Below are 21,674 nucleotides of genomic sequence, written 5' to 3'. Positions count from 1 at the left end.
ACACAGGATAAAGTCCGGTACAATCACCAAGGTTAAACTTTGATAAGGGAGAATGAAATTGGAGAGGATTCATGAGGAGCCATAAGTGGCTCAATAACTGAATCTGTCCTACAATCCCAAGTAGATGCTCTTATAGTTGATCACGTTATTAAGTATCCTTCCAAACTTAGTGAGATTCCAGATGCACTCTACCAACTACTTAAAAACTAATTTATTACAAACTAGAATCATGCTTTCCACGCTCAATGAATCCGTCAACTTCCTCTCTCATTGTTGACTAGTTGATTTTCATGCAATCACCTTGATCCTCAGACGTAGTCTTGATTGACCTCCATCAGACCCTAGATATAGTCTCCGGTTACCAACTTCCTCAATCATTGTTGACTAATCGACTTTGATGCGATCACCTTGGGCCTTGGATACAATCTTAGTTGACTTCCATGCATTCAATTCAAACCTTACACTTTCAATGCAATCCAAGGTGCAACACATGAGAGACAATCTTGAACAAGGCCCGGGCATGCTTTGACTTTGGAATTCAAGTCATATATCCTACACTAAGCTATCACCTTATTTAACTAGATAGCTGGGTAAGAAGGAAAGCCTATAGACATTTAAACAATTTAGAGGTGAAAAATGTGGAGCAATTCTTTTTGAGATGGCAAGGGAAGGAGGTGAATAGGGAAGGTGAGGACAGGCTGAGTTAGATGGAGGCGATGAGTGGAACCATCTCTGTCAAAGCTCTTTACTCTGTCCTGAAGTCAGGGAGATAAGTTCCTTTCCCAGTGGGTGTTATTTGGAATTCATTGGTTCTATCTAATGCAAGTTTCTCTGCTTGAGAGGCAACCTAGGGAAAGTATTGACTTTGGATCAACTTTAGAGGAGGTGATCACCAGCAAAAATGTTTCTTTGTCAAAATGAGAAATAATCCATTGATCACATCCTCTTTTATTGTGTCAAACTATGTCCTGAAGTCAGGGATATAAGTCCCTTTCCCATTGGGTGCTATTTGGAATTCATCGGTTCTAAGGTGAGTTTTTTTGTTTGGGAGGCAACCTAGAGAAAGCATTGACTTTGGATCAACTTCGGAGGACATGGTCGCTAGCAAACAAATGTTTCTTTGTCAAAATGAGATATGATCCATTGATCACATCGTCCTTTACTATGTCAAAACAAAGGTTTTATGACACATTATTTTCTCTATTTGGCATATTTTAGATGATATCCTCCTTAGTTAGGGAAACTTCATTAGGATTGCAGGACTCCATGGGGAGAAAAACAAAAAACTGTGGGGCCAACTGCCTCCTTTGTGCACTTTTCTCTATTTGGCATATTTTAGATGATATCCTCCTTAGTTAGGGAAGACTCTATTAGGATGCCATAGCTCCTTAATGGGTAAAAAACAAAAAACTATGTGGCCAATTGCTCCTTTGTGCTTTTTATTTTTTTATTTTTTTTATTTTTACAACTTGAAGGAAAAAGAATAAAAGATCATTTGAAAACGAGAAGGTATTTGATCAAAGATCGAAAAGCACTTTTCTTAGTAATCTTTTGTTGTGGGCTAAGTTGTATATTGTATTGATGAAGGTCCAATGTCCTTAATTCATTTTGTTGATTGGTAAGGTTCTTACTAAGGGATGGAGTAATTTTTTGAAGAACCCCTTATTTTTGGATGTGCCTTTTGGTGTCTATTGTATAGGACCTATGTACTTTCGTATCCTCTATTTGACATTTTATTTATCTTTTACTTTATTTACCTATCAAAATAAATAAAGAAATAGAAAGATGGAAAGCCCATGCTAAAGCCCTTAAAAGTCATGGATTGAATTACCGATTAGTTAGAATCTTGGATTAGCAAAACATCTTGGAGATAGATCATCACTACCCAGTTACATAGCTTCATCCAAACCATTAACCCTTGAATTCCTGACTCACTCCAGAAAAAATATTCATAGTTGGAAACCAACCAAACCTTCAATGCCCCTCCCCTTTGAAGAAAAATGGAGAAAACATAGAAATATCCCGGTTCTATCTTGCCTGTCAAGAAAAATAAATAAATAAAATCCTGGCTTTATCTCACTTGAAGATAACCAAAAAGAAACTAGTTTTGCCTTGGAAGACCCACCATGACATTTATATTGGTCAAGGTCTTATGGAGTAACTCTCACTGTCCCTTAAAAGTTTAAGCTACCATATGGACCCCCTTTTCAATGATTTCATCTGATAACCGCACTTGATCATTACCATATATGAACATTCACATTCCCACTTTTATTAGTTGTGTGTGTGGTTTTGTTGCTTTCTTTTATTCCCTCCTCTTCCGTGTATACCCTCACGTACTTGGGCTTTTCCCCTTTCGTGCCTTTTAATCCATCTACCTTACTAGCCAAATAAACACTACATGCAAAAACAGTAGGAATTATCAACAACAGCAACAAAGAAATGCCAAAAAATTTCATTACTGCATTATTAATAAGCATGTTAAGAAGAGCAAAGACAACAATATGATGAGATTTTATCTAAAGACAACAATATAACATCTTAATACGTCTTTACAAAGTAATACTCCATTGAAGGCCACCCCACCAAACCTTCAATTCAGTATAACTTCAAGACACTCCCTGCTATAGAGGGGGAGTTCTTTAGCCTACTTTGTCCGGATTTACTTCTCCTACTGGTCCTCAATGGTGTCAAATAGAACCGTAATAGACCATTATCAAGATTGTTTGGAGAATACCTGGCACTCCGGTTTCGCTCTAGCACAAATTCTTCTCTTCTCTTACTCACATGGCCTTTGGACTCAGCACCACCCTTCATGCCCTGGAAGGATCCTGCCATGTTGAATGAACTCTTTGAGCTACTGCTGCTATGGCTACGAGTCAGCTTATGGTTTGCTGCTCCATTGACCTCTCTTCCCATCCTTTCCCAAGTCTCCACAACTGGTTGGTCAGCTACAGTTCCCCTAAAATACCCACTTTTATCTTCACATTTGCCATCACCACGCCTGTGCACCGAACTCCAAATGTTCCACACCTTGCACCACTGTCTAGATTTCCTGAACCCATTTCGGCTACAAGTGCCGGCAACAGAGGCAGAAGCAGCATTCTTGGAGACAGATTCAATGACCTCTGACTGATCATCTTTGAGAGAATTCAAGTGTGAGTCTCTCAAACCTCTTTCCGTAAGTAGCAACCTAAGCCCATGGAAGACATCAACAGTGGCAGGAGAGACCTTTGCATCCGGCACCGATTTCATCTCATCCGCCTCAGCTCCTGCCCCTTTCCTGCTAGAACTAGAACAATCAAAGCTCCTCCTACGACTCTGTGAGGAAGAAGAATCGGAACAATCCCTAGTCTGAGCTGATCCGCCAGATGTCATCTCATCCTCGTTTATCGAATTCATCTGCTCTTCCACAACCATTCCCCTGTTCCCAGACCTGCAAGCCTCCATGTTCACATCTTCAACCACGGAAACCATGGGGGGAAGCCTTGGAGCCATTCTCCCCATCAAATAACCATCCCATGAGGCCCTAGCTTCATCAAACGAATAGCGTGGAGCATCAACTGAGATCCTCCCAGCATCCATGGAGAACCTTGGATCAGTATCACAAGATCTCCGTCCGAGTCCATAGTCTGCAATCTCCGATTGCGTCTCCCTTATCTGTTTCCCAATCGGCTTCTCCACTTCCATTGCCTCTAAACTGTGGCCACTTCCACTGGGCTTCTTCATCTTCTGCTTTTGCCTCCATTTTCGCAACTTCTTGCTGAAAACCGAAGCCGCCAGCCAAAAACTGCCTGCGATGTCCTTGAAATCTCTGACATTAGGTTTTCTATTCTTCCATTCAAGATCTATGTGCTCTTTCATTGTCTTTACTTCTTCATTATCTTCAAACTCTTCGATTCCCTTATCGATAACGTTCACATCTGATGCCAAAACCTCCTCAAAACCCCTAATTTCTTCTTCATTTTCCTCCTCTTCTCTCGATTCAAGTACCGGAGCTGTAATTCGCTGAAACCCTAAATTCCTCGATTCCACCTGGAATTTTTCTCTGTTCGACCCGTTCCTCTCGTCGTCGAGAGTGAATAGATCACACAGAGTACTCCGAACCCCAACATCGCAGGATTTTCGGCGCTGCTCGGACGAGCCGGGCAAAGCCTCGCATTTTCCAGCGGAAAGAGACTTGCAGCGGCGGAACTCCAGCGGACAGGAAGCCCGGTTAGCGACTCGCTGCAACGGAACGCCCCCGGAGTCATTGACGCGAGGGGAAACGGAGATTTCGAGGCGAGTGGCGGGGTCGAAGCCGGCGAGGCGGTCGCGGAGACATGAGGCGCAGACGCCGGTGAAGGGCTCCGCCGGGTGGCGGTGGCAAGTGGAGAGACGGCGGTGGTGGGGGTGCGGTTCAAGAGTCATAGATGGAGGTGTACAATGCACACTGGGCACATTTTAGAAGGGGGTGTACACCTGGGAGTGAAGCTTTGTGTGTGTCTGAGGTGCCTAGGAAGGTGAAACTGGAGAGAAGATAGAGTAAACACTGAATATGGATAATATAGATAGAAAGTATGCTCAGGACAACAGAGTGGGCCAAAAACCCTTGATAAACCCCCTTCTTCTTTAATCTGCCCAATTTTTTTTTTCCCTATATTCGTCTTTAAAATTATTTTTATTTATTTTCTAAAGTTTTTTTTTAAAAAAAAATCTGTTTTCAAAAATTAGTAAATTGAACATAACCATGTAAAGAATAATAATTATAATATTATTTTTTATTTATAATATTTATAAAGAAATTACGTTTATTTATTATTTATATTCTATTTTAAACCAGCAACATAACATAAAAAGGTCTAATCAATTAATCCACTAAAATAAATTAGCTTTTAATATAAGAATATATACACAATACCACCTATAATCATGATTCCAAGTATAAATGAGATGATCAATTTGATTCCATGCCTTTCATATCGAAGGTTACTTACTTCCCTATCTATCATTCTTCTCTATCCCTCCCTCTAGTAAAATCTTTTAAGTAACTTCTTTTATGATTGATCTATAAATATAACCAGTTGGAAGTCGGCAAGCCGAATTGGTCATGAATGACACTTTCTTGATTGAGCAAGAGGGGTTGTGGGTGTGTGTCATTATTAAAAATAGGTGAGAAGACCTCAGAGCTATTATGGGGGCTAACCAAATTGCGTTAATAAAAGTTGTTGATTACAGCTAAAAAATTATTATGGTTGATGGCTTTATTAAGGCCAATTTATGATTTTTTTTTCCCTTTATACCATTGCTTGGGAATTTTGGGAATAGGAGGGTGGAGATGGAGTAGGCTTTGTTTCCAACTTTTTCTCTCTTTTAGATGGTGGTGGAGTGGCGGATATTGTATGTGTTGCTTACAAAGAAAGGCAGGAAGACTAAAAGTTGTGAGTGGGAATGAGTGTTTCATACAATTAAATCTTTTCCTTTGTAATTTTCACTTTGCTTGAGTTTGAAATTTTCTTTTAGAAATGGGGCCTCCACCATTTTCTCAAATGGGGTTTTATTTTGGCTTTAGTTTTTAATTTTTTTGACAATGCCAATGCGATTGTTATTCCCAAGGAGAAGGAAATTCTTTACAAATGTCTTAAGTTTGTATGTGCTTTATTTTTGTATTTTCATAAGGATTTTTTTTTTTTCATTTTTAATAAAGAGAAATTCTATAGTAAAGAAATCCCACGATTATAGTTATGTGTCTACTACTTATTTATTGTTATTTTGGTTATATTTTTTGGCCATTTTATTTATTTGAAATTATATTTTTCATATTTCAATTTCTTTTAACTATAAAGCGTTTATCTAAAAAAATATTATAAACGATTTTCTAACACTAAAAATAATTTTTTAGATTTTTAATAGCATTTTCTAAATTTTATCAATTTTTTAGGATTTATTTGATAGTGATTCTATAAGTACTTCTAACATTTCTAATATTTAAAAACTTTTATTATTTAAGTATAAAAAAAGATAAAAATATTTTTTTAAAACAATATTAAACACACTTTTGATTTTATTTTTAAAATATTTTTAGGCTAAAAACACTTTTTTTTAGAGTTACTGTGTCAAACAAACTAGTAGATTTTGATAATTGGAGACTTGATAAAAGTTTTTTAAAAAAAAAAGAATTAATTTTTTTGGATGATTATTTTTATATAAATTTGACTAGATAAATGAGAATGATTTTATATAAAATATTTTTTAAAATAAAATAATGCATAATAGACAAATAAAATTGGAAAGTAAAAATAAGTTTTATATAAAAAGTAGAACTTCTTATATATAAATATAGATTTATCTTCTATCATTAAAAATCACTTTAAAAAAATTTAAAATTTAAAGTAATAAAATATATTTTTATACTTCAATTTTTTAAATAATTTTTTAAATCATTATTTTTCAATATAAAATTTTAAAGTCTCATTTGGGATAACTTTTTCTCTTTTGTTTCAACTAAAAGTTAAAATTATTACCAAATTCATAATTTTTTAAGAGTAATATTAATATCACAACAAGATCTAAGAATTCTTATATCTGTTATAAAAATTATTATTATTATTTTAATTATGAAAAAATGTATTCAAATAAATACTTTTAATTTTTTTAATTATTAAAAAAAATACTTTTGCTTTTTAAAAGATTAACATAATCATCGAAGGGTGTGTCCGAACAACCCATCCGAACATCCTTTTTGCAGGAGGAAGGAGGAAGGAGGAATTACTACAACGCATTGATCGAGATTCTATTGCTGGTGATTACTATTGCAGGAGGGGAATTTTGCCATCAACTCATACCTCCACAAATATTTTCTCTTTTTATTGCTAGGACAGGGCAATAATTCATGCCATTGATTATAAATTAAGTAGGAAATGGTGAGACAAAAGTAATTTACATAATCTGTAAACAAAAGAATAAGAAGGAAAGTGATTGCTTGAAATGTAATAATACTTTTCAATGTCACAATAATGGCCTCTAATCTCTAATCTCATTTGGATTCATATAAAGTAAAAATGTAAGTAGTGTTAGAAATAATATAACCATGAAATAAAAATACATCTCGAAGATAAAAAAAAAATAAAAAAACATATGGCAAGAAAAAAATATAAATATATAATAAGGTATGGAAGATGAGTTCATGCCCTAAAAATGTGATTTTTTTGGTTTGAAAAACATAAGTCAATATACCATATCCAAATCATACTTCTTTTCATCACCAACATCTCTGATATATTAAAATTTTAGTATGGTACCCCTATAATGTAATATAATTTTTTTTCAAAAATAAAACCAAATAAAGGCTCAATTTAGAATATTGAATGCAAATAAAAAAAGAAAAATAAAAGAAAATGATCAAATAGAAAAATAAAATACAAAATTTTTAATTTTACATTTTTTGGATTTGTATTTTTTCGTAACGATTAAGGTGTTGTTTGATTTTTTTATCAAATAAAAATAATCAAAATATTATTTGACTTTTTCTATTCATTTAAAAGTAATATATTGATATCAACCAATATAACTAAACTGGTTATATTAATAACAATTTAGTTTAATCATATTGGTTGATATCAACACATTACTTTTAACTAAATAGAAAAAGTTTTTTTTTTTTTTTTTTTGTTTCTATTCAACAAAAAAACAAATATCACTTGAGACTCGTTTTCCAATAAAAAAAAGATATAACATAGTCATCATTTATTTTAATATACTTTTTGAGAAAACTAAAATAAAAAATAAAACTTTGTATGTCCGCATAAAGGGAAAAGTGATTCCTTTAAACTATGAATAGGTAGGGGATCAAATACAACAATTTCCCTTAACACTCCTCTAGTTCCAAATAGATATGATTTCTAATAAATAAGTAGAGGAAATTTTCACATTTTAGTAATTAATTAATAGTTACACTAATAATAGAAAAAGAAATATATAATGGCATATAGAACAGCCCCTAAAACACTTGAATTGTTTTGATGAATATAGTAAAAATCTCTAGCCTCAATTAACTTATTATTTGTGAATTTTATTTTATTTTCTATTAATATTTATAAAAAAAAATAGAAGCCCATCCACTTATTAGTTTGGACAATAATCTTATTAACAATTATCACTTGGTCTTGAAATGTCATATCTTAGTACTATAAACACAATTGTGGTAAAATATAAATCTTCATTAATTCGAAAACATTGAAATGATATCAAACACAATTGTATTATTTTCATGAAACGACTTATATGAATCTATTTTATTTTATTTTATTTTTTTTAAAAAAAATCACAGTTACAATTGTTTGAACTTGAGGATGTAGGATACCTATCACAACTTCGACTAAAAAAAGGTATGTGTTTACCTATAATGGTACTATTGTTTCAAAAAGATCATCTATCAATCAAATAATAGAATATACACCTTCAAATTATTTGAAAATATTTACAATTCATGATACAAAACATGAAGTGACTCAAATTTATGATCCAATATATTAAGGAATCATGTGGACTATTCTTGATGAATAGCAACTAAACAATATTATACGAAAATAGCATAACATGCATTACAGAAATAAAAAGATTCATAATAGCAGTGATCAAACTAAACATATTTTATCAAAATTCTTATATACATATAAACTTTAGAAAAGTGATGAAATCGATATTCAATGAAAAAAAATTAAATAATAATTTAATGGACTTATTCGCAAATGTTTTCCCTGTGGTAACATTTAAGAATTTCCTACATACAATTATAATGCAATGATTCAAAGAATTCCAAGCCAAATTACTTAATAAAGCATATTCAAGTCTCCTTGTCCTTGAGAAAGAATAAATTAATAAAAATCTTACTATATTGTATTCCTTTTTCGAAAGAATATTATACTATTTTTTTTCTTAAAAATGACATTAGGCAATGGGATTTTAGGTTTTCCAAAATAGATAGTTTCCATTTCATTTTATTTTCCTTTATAACCCGTTTTATATTATTATTATTAAAATTGCTATTAATTGAAAATCCGACGGTGTACATAATACCAAAGGAGTTGGTTCACTGAAGGCACATGAGAAGGCAGCACACCTTACAACTCCCCTCTTAACACAGTATAAATTGTAGACCGTCTGCAGAACATGGAGAAATGAGCTCAAATGGGGAAAACAATAGAGCTCTTGAAATTAACCGTCGATGAATCGCGAATCGTCTCGCAGCTCAGCGTTCCCCCTCACCGACCCAACCTCGAATCCAGTTTCTACGAAGAATTTTCCATCAGAGGTATCCGAGTCGACCGAGTGGAACCCGGTCTAATCACCTGTACCTTCAAGGTTCCTGCTCGACTCATCGTAAGGATTCTCCATCTCTCACTTGTTATTCTTTAAGCGGACACCACGTAATCTATGTTCATGTGTGAAATTTAGTTCCATTTGAGTCGGATTTGAGAGCCTAGTGCTATGTTTGGTTCCTGAGAAAATTAATGTAGGAAAAGAAAAAGAAAAGAAGCTGAAATTTTTGAATCCTACTTGGGATATAAGGAACAATAGTGTCCCCATACAACTAATTTGGCTTTGTTGAGGTGATTAAAAATATTTATTTTCTTTTCCCCAAAATTTTCCCGGTAACTAAACGGAGAGTAAATTTTGTTGAAATTCATTTCTTTTGAGCGGATTGGCTTCAATTTGAAATGAAGAAGGTTGTGAAAAACCGAATAAACCGTACGCACAAGTTGTTAAGCCCGATTTGGTTATGCAATTAACAAGTTATGTAGACTAAATCATTCAAGATGGTTTCTAGGAAATTATGTTGAGAAAATGGAAGATTTTGGTTATATTTGTGATTAGAATCTTCTAGATCCTAGTTCATTTTTTAATGGTATTTGCAGGATAGGAATGGATATTTGTCTTCGGGTGCAATTGCGAACCTAGTTGATGAAATTGGTGCTGCCCTGATGTTTGTTGTGGGCTCCCCCATGGATGTTTCAGTGGACATGTCAATCTCTTATCTTTCAAATGCCAAGGCCGAAGTAAGCAATTCATCAGTCACTTAGAACCTAATCGTGTTTTCTTGTGGCTGTTTAAATGGCTAAACATTGGGTGTGACTTTGTAGCTAAGCATATCCAGGGTATGTTTGTCAAAGTTTTCAAACACATTATTGAAAAACAGTTTTCTTGGCTTATACATTTATGTACACTACAAAAATTTCTGTAGTTCGATTCATATTTTTGAATTGTTACTCATCATCAAATTTGTTCTGAAAACACATCAAATTAGTTCTAAACCGACCTAATTTCAAAACAAATTCTCAAAAAAACTATTTTTTGTCAAAAGTTTGGCAAGCATGTTTTCTAAGTTAAAAAAAATATTTTCAAGAAAGACCTAAATATTCGAGTTTTAGTCTGTATGATCCTTCCACAGGCTCTTGTGAAGATCATTTGCAAAATTCATAGAATTCTACCGGAATATCAGATTAAAGCAGCAAATGCTTCTCTATTTTTCTGGCATTCCATTGACTTCATTTCATGTGAATTCATTGTTGGATTAATCCCACATTGCTCTTGAAATTCTGTCTAAGTTGTGCCTGTATGATCCACTTCCTGATGAATTCACAAGTATTTTCTTGGGTCATTATGGTTTTTCAAAACCATTTCAGTGGATAGCACTAGGTTCTGTACACCCTTTATCACAGAATGACTTGTAAAGATTTTAACGATTGGGGTTCGGTCATCGTGTTCTAGTTTCATAAGGACAACATAAGTACCTTGTTATTTACAATAGCTCATTTCTCTAAATGGAAAAACTGGCAGGATGAGTTGGAGATTACCTCGAAATTTTTAGGACAAAAAGGAGGTTATTTTGGAACACTTGTGCTTCTCAAGAACAAAGCAACTGGAGAAATAGTTGCCGAAGGTCGGCATTCACTGTTCAAGAAACACGCTAGCAAACTCTAATCTTATTTCATTCCTCTTTGTTTGGTGAATTTGAATTGGAGCAACAACAGGAAACTATGGTCTCAGGGAGCCACAGATGTATGTTGTGAACTTCATTGCATATATTTGCTATTTTATTGTGATCTTGTGTCTTTCATGGAGGATTAAGTTCAATACTACTAGGATATGTAAACACTTTAGTAGATATTGTTTGGTAATTCTGGAAAATGAAGCAAGACTTGATCTTCATATTACTTCACTATTAAATAAATGTGGCTTCTTCGCAGAGACTTTGTGTTGGTCTGTGATTGATTGGTCATGTGCTTATGTTGGGAAATTGAAATCAAAATCATTCCTATTTGATTTTTGTCCATCTAATGGATTCAAAGATTCAAAATTTTTGCTTATAGCTTTTTAGCAAGAGATTTGTAAATATGTATGTAGGGAGGGTTTTGCTATTCAAATTCATGTTCAAAGTTTACCAACTTCTAAACCAGTCTCAAGCACTTCGAGTTGGGATTAATCGTTTCAAATCCTCATATCAGCATTGTTTCTTTCTGCATAGAAAACAAAATAGAGGTTTGTGTACATTCCTCAAATCAGTAAAATTTCAATTGGGCCACATTTTTTTCTTAGAGAGACATTTTTCAAAATTTCTAGCAAAAAAAGTAAAATTTTGGCTGAATTGAAAATTTATTGATTTAATAATGAGATTTTTGTCTTTTGAAAAGGAATAGTACTAATGCAAGAACTTGAATGCTTAATCTTGGGTTGAAAGCACCTGAGGCTCGGTTCGGATTGAAAGCACTTATACTTGGTTTTGAAGAGCTCCAGGTGTGTTATTGATAAATTTTGAATAAATGCGACACTTGAAAAGTTCAAGTAATATTTAGGGATTGTGGTACGTTGTGTCCACGGGATTGTGGGGCCAAACAGACAAACATCCTTATGGGGCCAAACAAACCTCACACCGAGGTGTGGGATCGACTCTAATACCATTTTGTAATGACCAGTTTTCAATCATGTAAATATTGTTCGCTTTGAACCCAAAGGCATCCTAACGACTTTAAAATGCGTTTACATGGTTAAGAGCAATTCATATTTATATAGCATTAGGAACTTTTTCGTATCCAATGTGGGATGTCACATAAAGTATGTTTATGTTTAATCTGTAAATAAATAAATAAAGCATATATTATTATTTTTAAATTTAATGTTTATTTAAAATAAAAATTATAATGTATTCCAATATCTATTATTAAAAAATGAAATTTCTCTTATGTTTAATAATATTCATAATTAAAATATTTATAAATTTATAAATAAAAAATATTTAAATGTATATATATATATATATATATATTATTTAATACATACAAATGATTTTTATAATAGTATTATTTTACAACATATTTATAAATATTTTTTTAATTCTTTTTTAAACATAAATTTAATTTTTTAATAAAAAAATATTTTATAACTATAAGAAAATAAATATGGTTAAATTCACTTATCTTATACAAGTAATTTGACAAAATTTTAAATTAATAAGGACTAAATATATTGAGTCTAAAGTTTAAAAGAAAAGAGTGAAATTAACCTAAAATACATATCGTCAACCAAAATGGCATTAACTTATCCTTAAAATCACCGTATTAGTACACCCATAAATTTCCGCACTATAATATTTTATTACAGAGTCCTGGAGTCAGTTGAGGCTGGTTCATCCCTCTCGCTTTCTTCGGTCACACCATGAACTCACCGCTCATGTTTGGTAAGTCCATTCACTTCTCCTCCCTTCCAACTTCTCAAAACCCTAAATTTCCAACCCACGATTCTTCCAAAATTCTGTTTCCTTTTCGTTTGATCGAGTCAACCAAGCAAAATAGCTTCAGGATCGTTTCTTCTGCCACTTCTCTGAGGCTTCGACTTCGGTATGACTCTGTTGAGCGCGGACTGCGAGCTAGGGTTTCTTCGGATGGCGGTGATTCCTTTACCGGCGGTGAGTTGCAGGAGGAAAAGGAACTGCAGGCGCCGAGTTTCGTTGAGTTCATCACTTCCGAGAGGGTCAAAGTGGTGGCGATGCTTGCTCTTGCTTTGGCTCTCTGTAATGCCGATCGAGTTGTCATGTCTGTGGCGATCGTGCCTTTGTCGCTTTCGCACGGATGGAGCCGATCGTTTGGCGGCGTTGTTCAGGTGTTTCTTTCTCTCTATGAATAGGAACAGTTTGGCCGGCATTTTGGAGGTTCATTTCAGTGATTTTAGAAGCAAAATTTTCTATGGTTTTTGCTCAAGGAAGAAAAAAGAGAAGCAAGGAAAGTAGTTGAAAATGCTATCCAAACATTAATTATCAAATTTTGAATTCCTTTGGATGACATATTGTAATGCACTCTGTTCCAATTGAAAATTTGCTTGACAAGGGATTTGATTTGTTGTTTAGAGATTGGTTTCATAATTTCTCTGACATTAAGGGACTTTAACTCTAACTCCAGTAGCATTGTGTTGGAATACAAGCGTGGTTAGGCTATGATTCAAACTTTCTAGGACATTGCTATGATGGATTTCTTTAAAATTCTTGCTACTGCGTGGATATAGCTTATTTATTCTGCTTGAATGTTCAATTCACATATCAGTCGGGCTGCTAGTGAAGTGTTCTGATTATACACACTTTGTTAAGCTTATGAAAATAATTGCTATTTTAGAAATTATTTATGCTATGAAAATATTGGCTTTTTTGTATCTCTGATTCATTAATAGCGACTAATGGCAGTCATCTTTCCTATGGGGATACTTGATTTCGCCAATAGCTGGAGGGGCTCTAGTGGACTATTATGGTGGTAAGGTAGTCATGGCATGGGGTGTGGCTCTATGGTCACTAGCTACCTTTCTCACTCCATGGGCTGCAGAAACCTCAATTTGGGCTCTACTCACTATGCGGGCTTTGCTTGGAGTTGCTGAAGGGGTGGCTCTTCCTTGCATGAACAACATGGTAGCAAGGTACCAATTACCAAAGTTGTAGAAAATTGTTGTTTGATGTATGATAGATCCGCGATTTACATCATATCATGGTCACAGTGTTGTTCTTGTGTTAAAAGATGTTGAAGAAACTTTTTGAACTTTTTCTTTTAGATGGTTTCCTCAAACAGAACGATCCAGGGCTGTTGGAATTGCAATGGCTGGATTTCAGCTTGGCAGTGCAATTGGGCTTACGCTTGCTCCAATCCTCATGTCACAGGGTGGTATATTTGGACCATTTGTAATATTTGGATTGTCTGGTTTTCTGTGGGTTTTGGTATGGATATCTGCTACGTCTAGTACTCCTGATCAAAACCCTCAAATATCAAAATCTGAGTTGGATTACATACTCAACAATGGACGGAAGTCCTTCAGGGTGGAGAATCAAGCTAAGAGGACCAAAGTGATCCCTCCTTTCAGACGCTTGCTTTCTAAACCACCAACATGGTCCCTAATTGTTGCAAATGCCATGCACAGCTGGGTATTGCATACTTATCTCCCTCTAGTTTATTCTAGAATTGCGTTAATAGTAATCTGAATTAATAAATACGACAGTTTGAATGCTCCATTCCTTTAGCATGATCAAGGGCAGTAGAAAGCTGAAATTACCTTAATTAATAATAAAGTATTAAATTAATTGGGCAAAAAAAATTGTTTCATAAATTACATGTATCTATGTTAACTCATCTTTTAATTTTTTGCTCAGGGATTCTTTGTTATTCTTTCATGGATGCCCATTTACTTTAACACGGTAAGGCCCAATTACTTTGCCATGAAACACACATTTTTGTTGTACTATTACTGTCTACATGAGCTTAATCTTTTTATAAGAAATCATAAATGCTGCTTTTCTGCTGCAGATACATCGTGTTGACCTCACACAAGCAGCCTGGTTCAGTGCTGTTCCATGGAGTATGATGGCAATTGTAGGATACTTTGGTGGTGCTTGGTCAGATATTTTGATACAGAGGGGCTTAAGTGTCACTATGACTCGCAAAATCATGCAGGTTTGCCTTTTGTGTATATTGTCAGTTTTAATCTGGAGTTGGAAAACCCACTTTATACATGTGGCATCTTCCACATGATTTTCTTCTGTTTTTTGGACAAAGAAAAACCCATGGATAAATCCCATCTACTAGTTTTGACAAATTAATGGGACCATTGAAAAACATTAACATGTAGATCATACACACATTACACGTCCTGTAATTCTGGGCAAACAAATAAAGCATACTAAAAGAAGGAATGGTGTTAAGGTTGATTGGTCTTTTGAGATTACCTTATGTTTATTTTGTGAGTTCTAAAAATTATGCTGATATCCGTATCACTACTTTTATCAAACTAAAGTCTCTTATTAAAGAAAAGCTTCCTGCATATCCTTTTTTGTTTTGTATAAAATCGATTGGGCAGTCTTGGTTGACAGTGTAATATCAGTGTCTTGCTTGCTTGGTAATGTTGTGTAACATGTCATTTGAATTTTCTTCTTTTGTATTTCTTCCATTTTAATTTTTTTTTTCAATTTTTGAAATAACCTGGGAACTAAGTCACTAAAACTTAATTATATACCTCTTCGTGCTCAACCCTTTTCCAGCTTTTTACTTTCTTCTTTTATATTTCTTCCTTTTTAATTTTTCTTTTTTTTTTTTTTCAATTTTTGAAATAACCTGGGAACTAAGTCACTAAAACTTAATTATATACCTCTTCATGCTCAACCTTTTTCCATCTTTTTACTACCCTTGTTCTAATCCTGGATTCCTTACTGCTAATTGAGTCTATTTATTAAGCAATAAATCTGCTGCTTCTCTGCAGTCAATTGGATTTGTTGGTCCTGGAATTGCTCTTATTGGTCTAACTGCAGCAAAAAGCCCATTAATTGCATCTGCTTGGCTTACTCTAGCCGTTGGGCTTAAATCATTCAGTCACTCTGGTTTTCTTGTGAACCTTCAGGTTGGCATACCCACAAAACCCTGAGTTAAATCAGAACCTAGTAGAGATTTTTCACTTTCTTCTAACATTTTTCTTATTCTTTTGTGTTTCCAGGAGATTGCACCACAGTATTCTGGTGTTCTACATGGTACCTTTATTATCTATTTCATCATAAATCTACTGTATTTAATTTGAGTCATTAATTTAAATATCATTTCTCCTGATTGCCTTACTTCTAGAGCTACATTATGGCAGCCCAGTTATTTGATTAAAAAATGAAAAAAGGAAAAACCTTTCTGTGTGTCAAGTATGATAACGTATTTGGCATTATCTAGTCTTTCAGTGAATTCGACCTCCTTATTTTGCACTCTGGAAGTAGTTCCTACAAGCCTTGCTTTTTGTGCTCTGCATTATTTTAATAGTTTCCTGCTAAACAATCTTATATATCCTTAGTATATGATGGCTGTTCTTATTTCCAGAACCCTACTGAAACCATCAGACAATGACTAGTAATTTCCAAGTTGCTAAATTTGTATTCGTGCTGACAGGATTGTCAAATACGGCTGGAACATTTGCTGCCATTGTAGGAACAATTGGAGCTGGTTTCTTTGTTGAACTTGTGGGTTCTTTCCAAGGATTTCTGTTACTCACATCATTCCTGTATATTCTTTCTGCTCTTTTCTTTGACATCTTTGCTACTGGAGAAAGAGTCAATTTTGATTGAATTGGTTAGTATCATCTACTCCCTTTTTTTATGTTAATAGCTTTCTATTGTGGGTTCTTTCCAAGGATTTCTGTTACTCACATCATTCCTGTATATTCTTTCTGCTCTTTTCTTTGACATCTTTTCTACTGGAGAAAGAATCAATTTTGATCGAACTGGTTAGTATCATCTACTCCCCCTTTTTTTTTTTTATGTTAATAGCTGTCTATTTGGATCGAGGGTTATAATGTAATAATATGCTGCAAATACATATGATCATAGTTTGTGCAGAATTACATAATTAACTGTACATGATCATTAATGTGGCTTGCGTCATATGGGAACTGGCCTCTCTCTCTCTCTCTCTCTCTCTCTCATTCTCGTATTTCACTCAAGCAATCAGATGCAGCCTTTCACTTCCTAATGAACCGTGTTATTCTTTTGTGCAACAGTTCCCTGAACAAGATTCCAAGGTTGTGTGCTACATACCGCCAGTTGATGATGGATTATAGGCACTCAACCGTTCTGATTAATGCAGTCTGGTTGAAGAGCTGAAACTAATTTTGGGTATTTAGAGCTTCCATCCCCAATACAATAAGGATTGCCCTTCTTTTTTCCTCCCTTTCTGGAAAGCACAAAAGTGTTCATGTGTTTTGGTGCTTCACAGTTTTTGACTCAAACCCAACATGCAAGATCTTGTTAAGTTCTGCTTCTTATCCTGGAACCAGCTCTATTCTTATGAAGATGCTTGGCAGTGGTACATGACAACCACCCCCTCTCTCATCATGGAAAAATTGCTCTTCTTTTATCACAGAACTGTATCGATTTAATCTGGTAGAACTGCAGTTCTGGTCATTTTCTAAATTGGTCTCCAGTTTCGGCTTTGGATCCTCTCCTTGCACCATAAAACTTACAGAACAGTCCTAGAAAATGCTCTCTCTGAGAGAGAAAAAAAAAAAAACTCACTCCTGTATTTTTTTTCAAGGTGCTCGAGTGATCCGTTGAATTTTTCAAGGTGCATCATCTTTCCAAATAACTCAAAGAAGAAAGGAACAAAATAAGTTAAATAACTATTATAATAATAATAATAATAGTAATGACTTAAGAAGAATTAGTGATGGCCGGCAACCGAGTTCTGGTGGATTTGCACAGCGTAACTGGTCAAGGCCCGAAGTTTCTGGAGATAATAATACAAAATGTTTCCTTGGTCGTTGACTGGGTTATTTAAATCGTAATCATCCTCAAAGGAATTGCCTCTCATTCCATCAGGTTATTGAATTGGTCTCCTTCTCACTCCATCAATAAACAATACAGTTAGAAACAACAAACACGATATAGCGTTGAACTTCATTCAAGTATGCATCAAGCCTGGCCACCAAAAGGGCCACAAGCCCCTGCAAATGAAGAAGACACCAAGTCCACATCTCAGCCGGCCAAACCAAAGGAAACATGAAGCACATCTCCGAGATGGAGCGACCATCAACGCCACATAAGTACCATCAGAAGAATCAGTCTGCCTTGAACTATATCAAAGCTGCAGCCAAGAAATTGGCAGGAGTTTTCTCAACCTTGGCTTTTCTCACCCGCCCAACGAAGACCGCCTCTAAGGGAGCTCCTGCCACACCTGATGGCAGCAGAAACTATGGCCAACCTCCTGGGATTTCCTGTAAGTTCACGAATCCAAACTGATTAGTTGAAAAATATAGGGTGCTGATTCATGGGGCCTCCCAAGATCTTAACATCATTCTGTACAGAAGTCATAGCATCTATAGAATCTAACTTATCTAAGGATATTCATTTTGATTTTTCTTTAGATTTCAGGAAATTTCTCTTTGCAACATATGCATATGTGTATGCACTAATGAAATTTGTCTTTGAATTCCTGGATTTATGGATATTTCTACAGGCAGTAACAATAAGAGATCATCAAGGTTCAAGTACTCTGACTCCTATGGCTCTTCCAATGCTGCAAGTGGGCAGCTGGTTACAGAGAATTTCTCCATTGAAGAGATCAACAAAGCAACCCAAAATTTCTCCCAGGCAAATAAAATTGGAGAAGGCGGGTTTGGAACGGTGTATAAAGGGAGGCTCGGGAATGGATCCCTCGTTGCTATAAAGCGTGCAAAGAAGGTAAACAATTTTGTATCAAAAGTCTGCAGAAGTTACATACTGTTAAGCCTATGATTTTACACTTCAATGGGGTACAGAAGTAAGCAAAAGTGGTATTAGAAATATAGATGCAGAACGATTTAAATTGGTGTGCATGACAGTTTCTAATGTTGTGGCAGAACATGTATGACAAGCGCTTATCACAAGAGTTCAAGAATGAAATCCTTACATTGTCGAGGATCGAGCATCTGAATTTGGTGAAGTTATTGGGATATCTGGAGCATAAAGATGAAAGGATTATCATAATTGAATATATTGGCAATGGAACACTAAGGGAACATCTGGATGGTAAGTCAGTTGACAGTTAATACACTGAAATCCAAAAAATGAAAGTAATTAAGAGTAGAAACTATGTAATAAACTAGGAATAAGCACATGAAAAAGCACCCAGATCGTCAATTTTCACAATAGACAGATCTCAGAGTTTGTCATTGAGATTTAGTCCAGCATCAGGACCCAGTCCTCTGGATGGTTTGGCTAGTTTAAAGAACTCCATTTCAGAAGCTTTTTCTTGGTTCTTGTAGTAGATGATCCCTAGAACAGTCTCTAAAGTTCAGCAGATGGTGCAAGTCAGCTTAATAAGATTGATGATATGTGAACCAGGTACTCAAGGGCTTGAAATTGCAGAGCGTCTGGACATTGCAATTGATGTAGCTCATGCAGTTGCATATCTACACATGTACACAGGTGTTCACCTCTATTCGCAATTCAATTTAAAGTCATTTCTCCTAATAATTTCCGTAGTCCATAGCATGATTCTTTCTGAGCCCATTTCAGATAATAGATCATTCGGAGTATACTGAATTTAGCTGATTGTAATAACAGATACTCCCATAATCCATAGAGACATCAAAGCATCAAACATCCTTATCACAGAGAAACTACGTGCCAAAGTAGCAGACTTCGGGTTTGCACGGTTGGCAGCAGAGGATCCAGGTGCCACTCACATTTCAACTCAGATCAAAGGAACAGCAGGCTATTTGGACCCGGAATACCTCAGGACATATCAACTTACTGAGAAGAGCGATGTTTACTCCTTTGGGGTGTTGCTTGTAGAAATGGTGACAGGAAGACACCCCATTGAATCAAAGAGACCGCTCAGTGAGAGAGTGACCACAAGATGGGTAAGTATTCCAAGACTCCCAAAAGGGCCAAACAAGAAGAATAGTAACTCACTCAAATTTCCCTCTCCTGCAACCAAAAATCTTGATTCTTTGTAAATAATTAAGGTCGAGTACATTCAAGAGTACCAGCATCAAGCATTGTTCTACTGTTGCATACTAGGCACATAACCAGTTACCCTCTTCATCTGCCTCTATACACAAGGAGATATTCGAAAACAATAGTTCTTTGATTATTAACATAATTTCTTTTTTCTATGCAGGCAATGGAGAGACTGAAAGAAGGGGATGCAGTACTTGCTATGGATCCAAAACTGCGAAGGAATCCAGCATCAAACCAGGCAGTTGAGAGAGTCCTGAAACTCGCTCGCCAATGCCTTGCTCCTCTCAGACAATCAAGACCCTCCATGAGGAAATGTGCTGAAGTTTTGTGGGGAATCCGAAAGGATTTCAGAGAGAAAGCTTTCTCTTATTCTCCTTGTCCTAGCTCTCACCGTTCTGATAATTTTCTCAATAAAGACGCGAGAAAGAATCGCCACCATGCTTTCGGCCTAGAAGATTGTGACAACTACAAATTTGTTTCTGCATGAGTGTTTGATTATGGCATTTGTCCATATCCGTATTAATGTATAAATCTCAAATTTATACATAATTTTTGGGTGCTTCAATCACAACCACGGTCTGTTCTCCAGATCAGATTCCTGCATTTTCTTCTTGTAGTTTAACTCATCTCAGGAGCCTGAATTCAAGTTCAAATAAGCATGAGATTGAGATCTAAAGTTGGAGAGAGAAGAGAAAGTGATTGAATTCTTGATCATCCTGGATGTTCTTCCACTTTTATGTAGAAGTGTTAAGAGCAGGAAGTAGGGTCTGGGATTTTTTGGAAGAAACAACACTATCATCACAAGTCACAGACTCACAATGAAGATGCCTAACTCTTTCCCTGCTATGTTTGGTTGCTGAGAAAATGATGGAAAAGGGAGAAGGAGAACCAATCATTTGGATGCTACATCTTGATGAAACAAGGAAACAGAAACAGCTTCAATTATTGGGCTTAATGAAATTATGTTAGGCATTCAGCACATGACAACCCTTACTAAAAACCGGTTGCAGCTGACACCATTCCAATTCTACAAGCATACATCAACCTTTATTTAGTGGTGCATCATAGATGTAAAACCACATGGAACCAATGTGGTTGCCATGGCTTGTCACATCTCATCTTCATATGGCATTAATAAAATCTGGGTATATGATAAAATCTAGATTATTAGATCAGATAAAATCTATATTGTTGTATAAATATACGGTATAAAGATACATAAGATGAGACTAAGGAATGATTGGACTGAGTTGCACACGTGGAGTCAGCTCATTGACAGTATCTTTTTCATATTTATAGTCTGAGTGATTTTAAATTTTCAAAAATAAAATTCCATTTGATAATTCAAATATGAAATTCCTTTTTAATCATTCCTCAAAACAATTTTTAAAAACTAAAAAACACTTCATATTTATTTTAAAAATTAACTTATTTAAAAAAACTTGAAAAACTGCTTTGAGAATTTATTAAATATATTTTTGAAACTAATAAACAGTTTTAACAAGAGCATCCAAACAGGTTCACAGGATCCAATCCATTCAGGATAGATTAAAAATAGAAGTAGAACTAACTATACTGTTCTTGATATTTTGATTAAAATAATATAGAAACAAAAAGAGTTTCTAGATTTACGGCAATGGACGGCTGCATTTCACTGGAGTGAGATCCACTTAGATTAAAATAATATAGAGGCAAA

General features: G+C 35.0%; 3 protein-coding genes across 6 annotated transcripts; 2 read left to right on the top strand and 1 right to left on the bottom strand.

Moving 5' to 3' along the window:
* Positions 1-2,443: 2,443 nt before the first annotated feature.
* On the bottom strand, positions 2,444-4,607 carry LOC100251888 (protein OCTOPUS). Its single transcript, XM_003632132.4, has one exon. The coding sequence runs from the start codon at positions 4,408-4,410 to the stop codon at positions 2,599-2,601; it is 1,812 nt and encodes a 603-aa protein (XP_003632180.2). The 5' UTR covers positions 4,411-4,607; the 3' UTR covers positions 2,444-2,598.
* A 4,485-nt stretch (positions 4,608-9,092) lies between these two features.
* Positions 9,093-11,229, top strand: LOC100246755 (uncharacterized). Its single transcript, XM_002280540.5, has 3 exons — positions 9,093-9,360; positions 9,897-10,037; positions 10,819-11,229. The coding sequence occupies exons 1-3, from the start codon at positions 9,169-9,171 to the stop codon at positions 10,960-10,962; spliced, it is 477 nt and encodes a 158-aa protein (XP_002280576.1). The 5' UTR covers positions 9,093-9,168; the 3' UTR covers positions 10,963-11,229.
* Positions 11,230-12,621: 1,392 nt separating this feature from the next.
* LOC100241629 (probable anion transporter 4, chloroplastic) lies at positions 12,622-20,581 on the top strand. Of its 4 annotated transcripts, none has more exons than XM_002279829.5 (10): positions 12,622-13,137; positions 13,712-13,938; positions 14,071-14,437; positions 14,663-14,707; positions 14,817-14,963; positions 15,766-15,903; positions 15,997-16,030; positions 16,431-16,610; positions 16,745-16,764; positions 17,038-17,471. In XM_002279829.5, the coding sequence occupies exons 1-8, from the start codon at positions 12,694-12,696 to the stop codon at positions 16,604-16,606; spliced, it is 1,578 nt and encodes a 525-aa protein (XP_002279865.1). In that variant the 5' UTR covers positions 12,622-12,693; the 3' UTR covers positions 16,607-16,610; positions 16,745-16,764; positions 17,038-17,471. The 4 variants fall into 4 exon arrangements, with proteins under 4 accessions (XP_002279865.1, XP_010650941.1, XP_059593477.1 ...); XM_010652639.3 differs by having other exon boundaries at positions 16,741-16,764; XM_059737494.1 differs by having other exon boundaries at positions 12,954-13,137; positions 13,749-13,938.
* Positions 20,582-21,674: the final 1,093 nt, after the last annotated feature.

This window comes from Vitis vinifera, chromosome 6, assembly GCF_030704535.1.
Source record: "Vitis vinifera cultivar Pinot Noir 40024 chromosome 6, ASM3070453v1".
Taxonomy (NCBI): Eukaryota; Viridiplantae; Streptophyta; class Magnoliopsida; order Vitales; family Vitaceae; genus Vitis; species Vitis vinifera.
Note: the sequence above shows the minus strand (reverse complement) of the source record. Positions and strands in the feature narration are given on the sequence as shown.